Source organism: Podarcis melisellensis (genome assembly GCF_964234715.1).
Source record: "Podarcis melisellensis genome assembly, chromosome: 8".
NCBI lineage: Eukaryota > Metazoa > Chordata > Lepidosauria > Squamata > Lacertidae > Podarcis > Podarcis melisellensis.
Window position 1 is genome coordinate 28,123,639 of NC_138540.1, and position 14,358 is coordinate 28,137,996.

Consider the following 14,358-nt stretch of genomic DNA (forward strand, 5'->3'; position numbering starts at 1 on the left):
AAAAAAACTCAGGGCTACTGTCCTATGTGTCTGCCCATGCCCATCTGCATCTTGTGTTTAAAAAGAAAACACCCCCAAACCTGGAGTGAGTTGCCTGTCAAATAGATACCCTGTAATTTGGCTGCCATCTATGAAATGACAAATCTCCTCTTCTGACACCAAACACAAAATTACTGAGAAATGTCTGTGTAATTATTCTTGTTCTCTTTAGGTGACAGCTTGAATGAAGTGGCTGTAAATGTTGGGGAAATGTGGATGCTGATAGAAAGGAAGGGCATAGTTGAAAACCTTAACATATCCTGCTAAATGAACTTCTTTATAAAATGGGTGAAGGTCTCTGTACCTGTTGGGACTGTGAGATGGAAACAGTTTTATGTGATGTTCATTGGTGTCCACAGGCAATAAATCCCTACTCGATTGTTGAAGGGAAAATCCTAAGACACCTTTTTGAGAAACTGAAAAATGTGTGGTCTATACGATCCATGTTGCAGGTCAAAGCTTGCTATGTACCCCTTGCCGTATTTTTAAAGTTTATTTCATTAAGTCTGTCCCATGTGGAGTCCCCCTCCCCACCAGATCAGGCCAGTGACCCATCTAGTCCAGCATCCTGTTCTCATAGAGGCCAACCAGATGCCTCTGGGAATCCAACTCTCCTCTCCTGCAGTTTACAGCAATTGGTATTCAGAAGCATTGCTTCCTCCAATTGTGGAGGCAGCAGTGTTTCTGAATACCAATAGCCATCAACACCCATGAATTTGTCTAATCCTCCTTTAAAGCCAACCAGGTTTGAGTCCAACTCATAGCTAGTCCGATAAAAAAATATTAAATGGTAGAAGCCTAAAGCAGCAGAATGGAGGAAGATGGAACAAAAGTTAATCTACTGTACTCCAAAATTATGGTGAAGCAAATGTGCTTATAATATACCAAACATTAATAAAGCAGGAAGCTTGGAAGCTGATCAGAAACCAGTGGAGATCTGATAACATTGAAGTTGGTGTTCCAAAGGGGACAACCCTACCCGTTCCAGACAGAATTGGCCATTTTGTGCCTGCTGATGTTACCAAAGGCAGCCTCACACGGTGTAGCTTTGATGTGATCCAAGTGTGACAGTGTCAAGACCTGCTTTTTCTAAGAAAGGGCATTGCTGCTTCACAAGTTGAATCTCTGCAAAAGCATGCCATGCCACAACTACTGACCTGATGTATCATGGAGCAGAGCTTGGTTCCAGGAGAACTGCAAGCTGCTCTTGGGTGGGGAGGGGGCACTCTCACCCTGTAGGACCACCTGTGTCCCTATAAATTGGGATCTACCAAACTTTTTTCTTTTGTAGGAAACCAGCAAGCATCCTTTGGCTTCCAGAAACTGGTGTTCAGAAGCATTATTATCTCCAGCCGTGGATGCAGAGCATAGCCATTCTGACTTAGTAGCCAGTGTGGCAGTGAGTTCCATAGTTTCGCTATTTGAAGAAGGACTTTCTTTCATCTTCACTGAATCATCCAATGTTCAGCTTCATGGGGTTTCCGCAAGACCCGGCCTGCCGACAATGAGCTGTGCTTAGGACAGATCCCCACATTAAACAAGAGACGCAGATGCCACTTAAACAGCTTTCCTATTTTGCATGATTCTCCCATAACATAAAGGATCACTTCTCCCTCTCTTCCATGCTGCTACATCAGTGCACTGAGCATTTCCACCCTTGTTTCTAGGGAAGCACACAGCATGATGGAGGAAGTGACGGTCCTTGTTTTAGGAAGACAGCATGCTCTTCCTCCTGTTGCTGTTGCTTTAACAGCAGTGCAAGGAAGGAAGTCACGGTTCTAGTGAGCGTGCACTTGCCAGGGTATTTTTAGTAACTGTTAGCTTCCCTGTCAGTTGGAGCCACATTGCCTTGCTTCAGGCCGGGGGGGGGGGGTGGCGGCTGCATCTCTATGGAATTCGCTGAAAGCAAGTAGTAAAAGAAATGGTGTTGCGTCTCTCTCTGACTTCCCAACCTGTTCGCTGTTTATTTCACAGGCCATGATGCTAGGCAGCGAAGAACACCGTGTGTGTGTGTGTGTGTGTGTGTGTGTGTGTGAGAGAGAGAGAGAGAGAGAGAGAGAGAGAGAGAGAGAGAGACTTGCAAGCCATTTCCCCATGTCAATCTGATTCTTTTGCCCCATTCTAAAAAGCCTGATGTCTGCCCACGTGGACCAAATGTAGTGGCATGCAGGCAGTCTTTCAGAAAGCCAGCATCAGACCAAATGCAATAGATTGGATCAGGAGATTATTTTAATTGATTACAATGAGCACATATGGTTATTCCTTTCCCCCATTTTATCCTTACAACAACCCTGTGAGGTAGGTTAGGCAGAGAGAGGCAGAGTGACTGGCCCAAGGCTACCCAGTGAGCTTCATGACCGAGTGGGGTTTTGAACCCCGGTCTCCCAGGTCCTAGTCCAACAAATATAACCGTTGCGGCAACCACTGGCTCTCAGTGAGAGCGAAACTCTGTCAGCAAGGGGGCTTTGCTGTCTACAGCTCCCTGTACTTCCCAGAGGGTCTGGGGCCTGCAATGGGATGAAGAAATGAGGAAGCTTTAGCAGTCCTGTCTCACTCAGTCCTAGTCTGACCCTTTTAGCACTATCCCATGCTGGTTTACCCAGCCATCATCTCCTGTGGAGGTGCTCAGGAGCATGGTTCGATGCAGTCCCAGATATACCGTATTTTTCCATGTATAAGACTAGGTTTTTTCCTTTAAAAAATGTCAAAAATTTGAAGGTGTCTTATACACGGATAGTAAAATACACGATTTTTTCTTAAATTGGAGTCTCCCAAAATAGAGGGCTTCTTATACATGGGGGCGTCTTATAGATGGAAAAATATGGTAGTTGTCTCTTCCTCTGTATCCAGCTAATGATAAAGAGAGGAGGATGATTGGAGCATCCCTCAGTTCAAAATGCACTACCCAGAGTGGCTTGCCTGTCACCTAATTTATTATACTTCGAGGACCGAGAGAACATGGGCAATCTTCTTTTTTAATCTCTCTCTTTCAAATATAGGTACGCCTGAAATTTAAGAGGCCTGTAAATCTTGAGTGCAGCTGTGAACTTTGTGTTGTGGTCACATCTTTGATTTTGTGCTGCATTAGATTTTCATAGTGTCCTTTTTGTGTACAGCTACTTTTAATTTGTCCCAGGAAACTGTCATTATTGTGTTGCATATATGTATAAAAAGCACTGTAAGTAAATAATTTCTTCCCCACTCCCTAAGTTTCGGGGATCAAAGCGGTAGCACCAAAATTTCAAGCAATTCATCTCCCACCCCCCACCCCCTGTTTGGTTTTGAAGATGCTCTCAAGGCAAGTCTTTAAAAATGTAGTGTAAGCACTGATAACTGGGAAACACTGGCCTGCGAGTGCTCCAATTGGAGAACAGGCTTTCCTTTGTCTTCATGGAAGACAATCTTACTCAGCTAGGAGTGTGAGAAGCTACTTCACATCCTCCCCCCCCCAAAGGCCTCTATGCTGCTTAAAAGTCTTCTCAGAATGGATGTTGACTCCTGCATAAGTCACAGGCCTTCCTCTTTTCCCCTCCCTCTCCCGTCCTTTCTTACCTGCTGTGATGAATGCTCCACTTGCCTATAACACTTGCTGTGCTTTGCCTTAAATTGCTTTGCCTGTTTTTTTCCTGTAGAAGAATGGCTTGGCCTCTTCTTTTATGTTCCTTAAACCTTGTGGGGAAGTGGAAATTGAAGCCTGGAGGAAGAATGCAGGCTTCCTTTTGATCAGAGACCGTTCCAAAAGAGAGTCTGGAGGAAAGGAATTCTGTTTCCTCGCAGACCTTAAAATTTCAGTGCATTTTATTGTCCTTCCAAAATCAGCTACATTTTCTCTGAAGATCTTAGGGCCTTGTTAAGCTGCAGTATGTATTGTGCACTTATTTAAAATGTTTGTGTCCTACCATTCCAAAAATGGCTGTTGGGCCCAACAAAGAAAAAGGAATTTGAAAATACAGTCAAAATGCTTAAAACATTATTACTTCAAAGAAGAAACAGCAATAAAAGAGCAGAGGTAAACTCCAGAGTTCACTAAGATCACTAGCAACCAAAGACCTTCCTTAAAATAGGTCTTCATCCTGCAGTGGAAGACCCTCCAGGAAGGGGCGAGGCAGATCTCTTTGGGATGGGTATTCTAGATTCTGGCGGTGCCCTACTCCCAAAGGCCTCTCTGGTCAGTCAGGATTTTGGAACTCTTAAGAGTTGATATTAAGAGAATGTGTTCCTTTACAGTCTAGCTAGCTGTGGATCTCTGTCCTTAGCTCTCATCCACTTTCTAGAATGCAAATAACAAGCTTGTGCAGAAAGGCTTGATAGCACTCACTGGCTGCTGCTCCTCGACAGGAAATTGCTAAAAACTGGAAACAAGCCTCAAACTTGTCTCTCTGTCTGCTTTGTTCGACCGAGCCTGGAGAGCTTTCTTGGCAGAAAGGCTCACAAATGAAAGAAGTCTGCACAAAGACCTAATTAAACAAGATTTATTCACCAGAATTTGGTTCACATTTGTAGTATCTGCTGTGAAACGCACCAATCTGTATACTCCCATCTGGTTCACAGATAAAAGTTTGGAGGATCTGCTCTTTGACAAAACAATAACTAATGGCCTGCCGGGCTGAGTCTGCCATATCATCATGGAATATTTCAATGTTTATGTCATGGTATGACTCCTGGAACGTCGTTATGTTCTTTGTTCTGTGGCTTTTCCTGTTTTGTTTTAAACAAACACACAAATACTTTTTTGGGGAAAAGATCCAGCTGCTGGAGGGAAGTTGGGGTGTTTCCTCAGTGGTGTTACTGAGTGCTGAAAACTTTAACTAGTCATGTGTAGCTAATTCCTAAGATAAGAATTCAACGCTGCTGGGAAGACATAACCTCTGCTTTTTGAAGCCCTACCAGGGCTGCGTCCACACAGCAGTTGATTCCATTTCCCCAGTTTCCCCCAAACTGCATTGTATTTGAGCCTTCACATGACGTAATAGCTACCTCCGGAAAACTAATGGAACACAGTGCATGTTTAGCGCTCATTTCCATGTTATTTGATTCCAGGAGAGATCTGTTTGCAACCCCCTTAAGCTGGAAAATTGTGGGAGCAAAGTGACAAAATTTGGGGCAGTACACCGGCTTACAACTCTTCCTGCTATTTTTATGGATGTGGGGATCCTGGGGGAACAGAAACATGCCTGTGTGGAAAGCAGGGAGAGATTAGTGACATTTGTTTTTATGCCACCTGTGTCCACTGGTATGAATAAAATGTAGCACAGCATGCCAGTATAGCAATAAAATAGCCAGAGTTCTGTAACCTGCAGTGTGAAGGGAATGTTAAGGGAACTGATGGGCTAGCATTATTATCAGGAAAACTAAGGCAGTATTATCCATGCCCATGCCTCTTAAGCCCAGATATGAAGGAAGCTGCACTCTGGCTTCAGAGGCATGTCATATGCTTCTGAGCCTGGTGTGGTTTTGGGGGAGGTTTTTTGCATGCTTAAGATTCAGAAACATGCATGTTTTAAAATAACATAAAAAATGAGACACTCAGCCTGCTGAATTCTGTGGGTTGTGCCAGTTTCTGCACTTCCGTAGAGAAGTTGTAGGATTTATTTTTTGCAGCCTGAAAGAATGGCCACTAGGATAGAACAGAGTAATTTTTGCATGCTCCCAAACAGCAGCTTTCCAGTCCTTAAAGAGGAAAAATCTGAAAGCCTTTTTGCAAGTTCTGCTCAAGACTTAGGAGCCAGAGGAGGAATGTGGGGAGCCCAGTGGCTGAGGGTGGGAGAAGGCAATTGGTTAGCTTATTGCCCAGAGTGGCTGGGGCAACCCAGTCAAATGGGGCAGGCCTCCTCCTCTTGTGGCTGCCTCGGTTAATAACTGGCCATTCTCTTTCCTGCAGGTGTTACTATGAAGCTGATGGATGAGGTAGCCGGGATCGTTGCTGCTCGCCATTGCAAGACCAACATAGTCACTGCATCCGTGGATGCCATCAATTTCCATGAAAAGATTAAAAAAGGTAATTTGGTGGGGATGGGCATAAGCATTTCATTTTTTCCATTGCATTTACACTTTCATTGCCCAAGACACTGGCCTTACTCCTAAGTCGGACAGAGGGTCTAAAGACTTGAGGAAGGAGAGGACCAGATGCCTGAACTGCTGTAGGAGACAGCAAATTGGCTGCCCTGTTAGAGATCTCCACATGGAAGGAGGAACATAAGGAGGTGCCTTATGCTGAGTCGGACCACTGGTGGATCCAGCTCAGTGTTGTATGCTCTAACCAGCAATGTATCTCCAGGGGTTTAGGCATGGAGCCCTATCATGAGGTGCTGGGGATGGCATACTGGGCTTATTGAATGCAAAGCTGATGTTCTACCATGGACAATTCATCCTTCCCAAGAGTCCTTGCAGGCAGTGAGGTCTCCTCTGCTCCTGAGAAAACAGTTTCACCTCCCCAGATTCCCTTGTATCCCTGTAGACTACCGTGACCAGCTTGGGGCTTCAGGAGGCATCCCATGCCTGAGGGACTGCATGCTTTCTCCTAGGGGGCAGGACTTCAAACACCCCTTTCTCTGCAAAGCCCATATCAGCCTTGAGTTGGCTCCAGGCAAGCCATACTCCAAGCTCCCTGCTGGTCAGCCAGTTGCATCTGGCCTGAAGGTGCTGCCAGCCCACAGGGAGCTCTCTGTGGTCCTGACGACTTGCTGCCCAGCCTGCACTTTTTGCCTGTGCCCGACTCAGAATATCCCTGGCAGAGCACTGCTTCTTCCGCTGGGTTTTTGTTCCAAGTACGCTTGCCATGCAAAGACAAAGGGAAACTGGGTGGAAGGGAGATCTAGATTCTGCTGCAGAATCCTACATGGTTTTTATTATTATTTTATGTATTATATTTATTCGTATCCCGCCTTTTTCCCGGACCAGGATGCAAGGCAGCTTACGTGTATTTAGATATAGTACAAAAAGCTAAAAGCATATGAAAGATAATCATTGAAACAACAATTAAACTGTAATAGAATTAAAATAATATGAATATATATATTTGAAAATACAGAGTGAACATTGCATTGAAATGAAAGGAAGGTGATCCCAGCATGGATCTTTAAAAGCTGCCACACCTTGTCTCCTAGCAGGGAGGGAGAAATGCCCGGTTTTCCAGCAAGGGCATGGAGTGTCAGTGGCATTCCAAGCAGGGCTGCGTTTCCCACCATACTGAACCAATACTGAATGCTCTGTTATGTGTATAGAGAGAACTTAGAAGTCGGTATATATTTCCCCCCATCTCTCTGCTGAATCAGGCAGAGAGCCATCCAGTCCAGCTTTTGTTCGTAAGAGCGGTGAGCCGCAGGAAGGATGAGAGCATGATAGCTTTTTCTTTCTGCCTAAATACTAGGTGCTACAGACAATGGCATGCTGTCACTGAACCATGCAGGGGTGCAGCAGGCAACTTCCCTTGTGGGCACATCCATCTGGGTCACAGGAGCTCTCAGCTGTTTCTTTTGATCCACAGTGTGCCCAAGCAAACCGTGTGGGTAGTGTTGAGACCCTTTGAGGAAAACACAAGAAAACATTAGTAGGGTGTGGGAAGGAGCCCCCCCTTGACTCGGTGACATTTACCTTTGAGTTGAGAAGCAAGCCCTTCCCTTCTGACTGCCAGTTGCCGCGTTGACTTTTGAGCATGTTCTGCTTCTGAAAGCTTGACTGGATTAAATTAGCTCTCAAAATCTTTATGGGATAGAATGTGGGTCAGAGGTGTTTACCCCTCCGTGGAGAGAAACAGCCTCCTGAAAGGCTGACTTTTCCAACTCAGTGTTGGGTCTATGACTGCAGTGGAAAAATCCCACGAATTTCAGCAGGAGTTCATAGAGTTCCAATTCGGCGTTGTTCTCTTTGAGCCGCCAGCTTTTTCCTGGCAACATTGAGGCTAATCTGAGATCTGTAATGAACACCCCTGACCTACCGCAATAAACCTTTTTTAAAAAAACACAACAACAATACACACATATGCACATAACCTTCTCTCCATTAAAGCTGGGAGAGAATTTAGTTTGCTCCAAATTTTAAAGCTGGCATATCTTAATTCACACCTCCCAAACCTAATACACAGATCGGATTGTAATGATCCTTTAGAGTTTGCTAGCCGGTTCTCTCCTCAAAAAAACATGCCAAAATGCATTTGAAAAAGGTGTGTGTTGGGATAAAATACCTTTCGAAGCTTGAAATAAAATACTTCATCACAATACCTATCTAAATACATATTTAATTTTTGTGTGTGTGGATTTCTGGGTGTGTTTTTTTTAGAAAATTGCAGATTAATGTGGAAACAGGCAGGACAAAATTAGGATTAAACAATGAGAAATTGACAATTGGCATAGTTATCTGTTCATTCCTGCTTTCTGAAATAGGAAGTGATTAAAATGATCCAGTCTGACTTGCCGGTTCGTGGGGTGCCTTGTTGTCAGCAGGGCTTTTCAGCCTTGCAGGTATTAATCTAGTGCCAGGAAGCCAAACCCTTCCTAAATGGAGATGAGCTTCTTGCCTAGCCAGGCTGTGTGCTCTTCCTTCTCAGAGGTGAACTTGGAAAAAGCAAGCTGCCTTTTGCTCCCACCCACACGAGCCGGGGCGCACAGTAAGGAATAATTGCCGCTTGTCTGTCCCTTTCCCAAGGCAAATTCATACCAGAAGTGACAGCTCACCAGCTGCAAGTCACTGGGGTGGACGCCTTTCACAGCTGACTTTAAAATTACATGAACCCTGGGACTTGCCTCTTTCTCTGTCAATGTGTTGGTTTTTTTAAAAAAACCCTGAAATTTATTATCCAAACTGGGCATTTGGGCACGGAAGCAACCAGCTGGGCAGGGAGGCAGTGCGATTTCCCTCCCATCTTCATGTTTTACATCTGTGTTATTTACCTACCACACAATGCAGTTGAGAATGGAGGCGTGCAGGATATGTTCCTTTCTTGACATTTTTATCTGCTTTCTTTCTATGCTGGATCACCAAAGGTAGTGCTTAATCCCCTAGAGATTTTGTTTGTTTGTTTGTTTATGTTTATGCTACTATGCTGGAATCAGATAGGCCCCTGTTCAAAGGCAAAACAAAAACCAGGAAAAGTATTTGGGTTATTTGTTGAGGGGGGCATGTTTGTGTGACAAGGTATTAAGGTTTGCTCTTTACAGTAAAGTTGGCAAGTTATGCAGGGTTTGGAAGTCAATGTTAATTTCAATGTTGGTACATTGCTGATTCATTTGTCCCCTTCTTCGTATGGTTGCTGGAGATACAAATTGAAAAAAGCAATACATGGGGGCTAAATCCTCAAGTAAACCTTAGCTTCTGCTTCAAGGAACTGCTTTGTTTAGATGAGAGTTTCACTACTTTGAAAACATTTAGCTCCTCTCTTCCCCCCTCGCTGACACCTTGGTCCAGCAGTGTTGCATTCCCCCACTTACATTAATTGGGGTCTAACTGGCCACAGTAACCTTCAAAATAGCAAGTTATTTGTTCTAATTTTTGCATTCAGGGAAAAATTGCTGAGTGTTCTAGAATGTGGAAGCAGGAGGTGACCAACAGTGCTGATCCTGCCTCAGTTGCTAGCACAAAGCCATCCATAACACACCAAAAACACTGAGTGGTTGCAGAGCAGTTTGGTACGTTTATGTGTTAACAAATAAATCTGCTGCCACCACTGCAAAATTGTTGGGGGTCTTGTGCGGGGGCGGTACAAACCATTTGGGTAGGCCATGGGTTAGCTGCCACTTCCCTACACAACTTGTGTCTTCAGTTCCTGTCCACCTGCCCATCCATCTGCTTTTAGGCCCCACAAACAGCACCAGAGGCCTCCCTTCTTTAGGCACCCCTGCCAGGTGAGGTGGGTGGTGACTGAAGAGGCTGCTTTGTCCCCCGTGGGGAGCCCTTCATGCAGAACTCTCTTCTGCAGAAAGACTTGATGGGGGCATTATTTTTTTTAGGTACGAAGACTTCTCTCCCCCCCCCCCATGACTTTTAATTGTTGTTTATCTCTGCTGGCTGTTAGGAATGTGTTAATGGAGAGATGTGTGATCTCAGGCCCAAAGATGGCCCCCAGAACTCTCTTATCAGCCGCTCAGAACTCTCTGCAGGCCACACCCCTCATTGGTCCTGCTCTGCACCCTCCTGACATGCTTTTGCCTGGCTGGAACATGTCCTTGAACTGTGCTAATGGCTCCTGCTTCCGTGGATGGAGAGGGGTGTGTTCATGTGTAGAGAGACTTCCGTGCGACTGGAATGTAGCCTATTGGGAGGAAGGTTAAGAGCCACATTATTTCATCTGGCTTTGACCACCAGGGTATTGGATACCTTTGTTCACAGAAAACTCCATGAGAAATACATACACCCTGTGCAACAAACTCTGGCATGACACATTCTGTGACTGAGCCTCCAGCTGCGTGTAATTCCTTTTGGAGCAGAAGAAGACAATAACATTGCAAGATGGCTTCCACACCTCCCGGGTGTCTTTGCTCCTGCCTTTACCTGTCTCCGGGGTATTTGCTATAGAAAAAAAGGAAATCATGAACCTGTTAAAATTTTGCCCAAATAGATCTTATGAAGAAGTATTAGACGTGCACTGGAGATGAGCTGCCCTTGTGGAGAAATACCAGCAGTTCCCAAATGTTATAAGCGTCTTACAGCTAAGGGGGTGCTGTCAAGCTTGGCGTTAACCAAGTAACATCTAATGTGTTTGCAGAGAATGCTATCTGAGTGTGCCATCTTGCTACAGAGCTGAGAAAGGTTCAGATAAGGGCAACATTGCCAAGGGATTGTAGCGCCTCCTCTATGAGGAAGCGGTTAAGCATTTGATTCTTTTAGTTTGTGGGAGAAGGTTGACATGATGGAGGTGCATAAAATTCTGCAGTGTGTGCAGAGAAGTTGTCTCGTAATAAGAATTCAGAATCATATTGTGAAATAAGAACATAAGAAGCGTGTGCTGGATCAAGCCAATCTAGCCTAGCATCCTGTTCTTACAATGGCCAACTAGTTGCCCCCAAAGGAAACCTGCAAGTGGGATCTGACCACAAGAGCACCCTCCTGCTGTGTGGCTTTCGCTGTAGAAGTAGAACATAGCCATCATGTTTAGTAGCCATTGATATCCTCCATGAATTTGTCCAACCCTCTTTTAATGGAGATCTGGACTGTAGATTCAGGACAGACAAAAACAAACGAAGTGTCCATTCACACAGTGCAGAAATTTGTACTTCACTGCCATGGGGTGAGCTCATGGGCATCTTTAAAGAAGGATTAGACAAATTAATGGAGGAGGATGTATTATCTGTTATTATTTGCTCCCTGATACTGAATGGTGACTCCATGTTTTAGAGACAGGGTGCTGCTGAATGGCAGTTCCTGCAGGTCATCAGTGAAACTAAGGGATGGTGGCCTCAGTGTTGCCTAGCGAACTTCAGTGATTTCAGACCTGGCTCCTTCCTTGAACCCAGACATCCATCTGTCTGGGACTGGTGCCGCGACCGATCTTAGACCAGGCTGCAACCCAACTGTGGGACCCAGGCCCACAAGTTGCTGTGGGACAGCCTGGGGCTCACCAGATGTTTTGAGATACCACTCCCATCAACTTTAGCCAGCATAGCTGTATGATGCTGGGGGTGACAGGAGCATAACCCTGCTGACCGAGGCTAATGGGAGTTGTGGTTCCAAACATCTAGAGGGCTCCAGGCTGACTTGGGCCACCCCTCTCAACAGCTGGAATTCTGTATCTGAGGGGGAGGGGTGTCTGGCACTAGCTGTATTTTTCCTTTTCCAACCAGATGTGTGTCTGGGGAGGGGGAGGGGACACACACACACACACACACACACACACACACTGTTCTGGGGATCAGTCTTGTTTGCTTTCCATGCTAAGGGATCCGTTTCCTTTCCTTCACATCACAAAGGAGGCTTGAAATTACAGATAATAGCATCTCTTAACAGATGGAACCTGCTGTTTCTCTTTTAAATGTCAAAACTGATTAGGTGCTCTTATTCAATCGCAGAGATGTGGAAAAACCATCTGACTTTACTGTTCCTCATCCATCCCCACCCCCTGTGTGTGTTTTAACGATAGTCATGTGTTCTGGATTGGCTCTTTCCCTCTCTCCCCCCCCCCCCCGCACTCTAATGCTTAAAGTTGCCGAGTAGGCTGTTCCATGCATGAATAAAACAGCAGATTCAGGCTGTTAACCTAAAAAAGGGAGGGAGTGCATGGGAGCACAAATCTACAACCCAAGTTTCAGTAATTCAAAAACACGCCTGACATTTGCAGCCCGTCAGGCAAATGCACAGAGGGTGGTGAGGCGTGGCAGAAGAACAGGTGCTGAAATGAGCAGGCCAGAGTATTCCAAGATGTAGGCAGGGTCTTTGTGTTTCTTGACTTTTGTGGTGGAAGGAAGTGGGCACCAGCCTACAAATTTGACTTAATAATATGATTTAATCAAATGCCTCCAGCCAGGATTGGTGTGATGCGCTCAAGGCTGAAATGTGCACCCAGCCGTTCGGCGCACACATGCCTTGGGCTGCATTTAGCTTAGGTGTACTCTGAGTAAACCACTTGAAATTCATGGGCTGAGCAGGTCCAACACTGAATACAGCACGTCATGAACCTATTCTGAAAGGTTTTGCCACTGCATGCCTTTTTCCTCCAACGCTGTTCATTTTACAAAACACCCTCTTGTTGTCTCTTCCTGGGGTGGTAAAGAGCGACTGCTTGAGAGAAGTTCCTGTGCCCAAATGGATCCCCTTGTCAGCTACAGTCTCTCAGCGGGTTATATAACGTGGGTGTCTCTGGAGGAGCATGTTAAGTTGATTCCTGGGGTAACACGTCAGTGCTGTTGCAATGAGTTTTAAAATCAGGAATGGTGTGGAAACAGGAAGAGCCTGTGGGTTCTCTCAGTGGCCAACCAGATGCCTGCCACAGGCAGGACTTGAGCACAAGAGCCCTCTCCCCTCCTGTGCTTTCCAGCAAGGTATTCAGAAGCGTTGCTTTTTCCAATAGTGGAGGGAGAGCGTAGCCATCATGGTTAGTGACCATTGATAGCCTTATCCTCCACGAATGCATCCAGTCCTCTTTTCAAATCATCCAAATTGGTCGCCATCGCTGCCTCCTGTGGGAGTGAGTTTCATAGTTTTAACTATGATTTGTGTTCAGGTAGGTAGCCATGTTGTTCTGATGCAGTCAAGATATATATATATATATATATATATATATATATATATATATATATATATATATATATGCAGGTTTTGGTGTCCTCGGGTGTCTTCCCGTGTAAAAGTTGGGGTGTCTAGGCGACGTTTCGACGAGGTCTCACTCGTCATCTTCAGGCTGGTGCTTTCGGCTTCTTGTTACTGGAACAGAGCAGGATCTCAGTGTTTGAGTTCCTATAAATACTGTTGAGGGGGTGTGGTGTATAGCCTCCAATGTTCTGGGCAGAGAGGAAGTTCCCAGGCTAGTGTGCCTTTTCTTCTTTTGTTCCTTAATTACTTGAGGGATATCCTGAGTGATTTCTTGAGTGATATCCTGAGTACCACTTAGGTGGGTCATTTGGTGTGGATTAGTTGCTAAAGTCTTTGTGTCTTGACCTCTTGAACTTTGTGAAGAGTTTTTCTGAGAAGATGGCTGTACTGCACTTAGTTGTGCTCTGGCTTGGCTTCGTGTATAGGGGCGAGCTGTGGTTTTGTGGCTTGTGTCAGCCAGATCTGTGTAGGGATTGCAGGGGGGTGCAGCATCCGGAGGTGCCTCCATGGTTTGGCTACTGGATGGTGTCTGTAATTTATCTGTGGAGAGGGTCTGGGTTTGGGTCTGGTGTGGTTGATTGGTGATGGCGTTCTGTGTGCCTCTGGATCTGGTGTCAGGAACAAAAGAAGAAAAGGCACACTAGCCTGGGAACTTCCTCTCTGCCCAGAACATTGGAGGCTATACACCACACCCCCTCAACAGTATTTATAGGAACTCAAACACTGAGATCCTGCTCTGTTCCAGTAACAAGAAGCCGAAAGCACCAGCCTGAAGATGACGAGTGAGACCTCGTCGAAACGTCGCCTAGACACCCCAACTTTTACACGGGAAGACACCCGAGGACACCAAAACCTGCATTCCTGTACCCGTGAAAATCTACGAAAGCAAATATATATATATATATATATGCCACTTCTGGTGAACAAGAGCAGCGCACAGAAATGTTGTTTACCTTCCTGCCGGAGCGGTACCTATTTATCTACTTGCACTTTTTGGTGTGCTTTCAAACTGCCAGGTGGGCAGGAGCAGGGACCGAGCAATGGGAGCTCACCCCGTCGCAGGGATTCGAACCACTGACC

The 14,358-nt window shown here is 45.5% G+C and overlaps 1 protein-coding gene across 2 annotated transcripts in view; it reads left to right on the plus strand.

Annotated features, from left to right (window-relative positions):
* The window catches only part of LOC309376888 (cytosolic acyl coenzyme A thioester hydrolase-like), a 51,413-nt gene that overhangs the window by 22,163 nt on the left and 14,892 nt on the right, over window positions 1-14,358 (plus strand). For both annotated transcript variants that reach the window (XM_081923810.1, XM_081923811.1), the window contains one exon: window positions 5,921-6,037. In XM_081923810.1, the coding sequence (XP_081779936.1) occupies window positions 5,921-6,037 (117 nt within the window). The remainder of the gene's footprint in view (window positions 1-5,920; window positions 6,038-14,358) is intronic.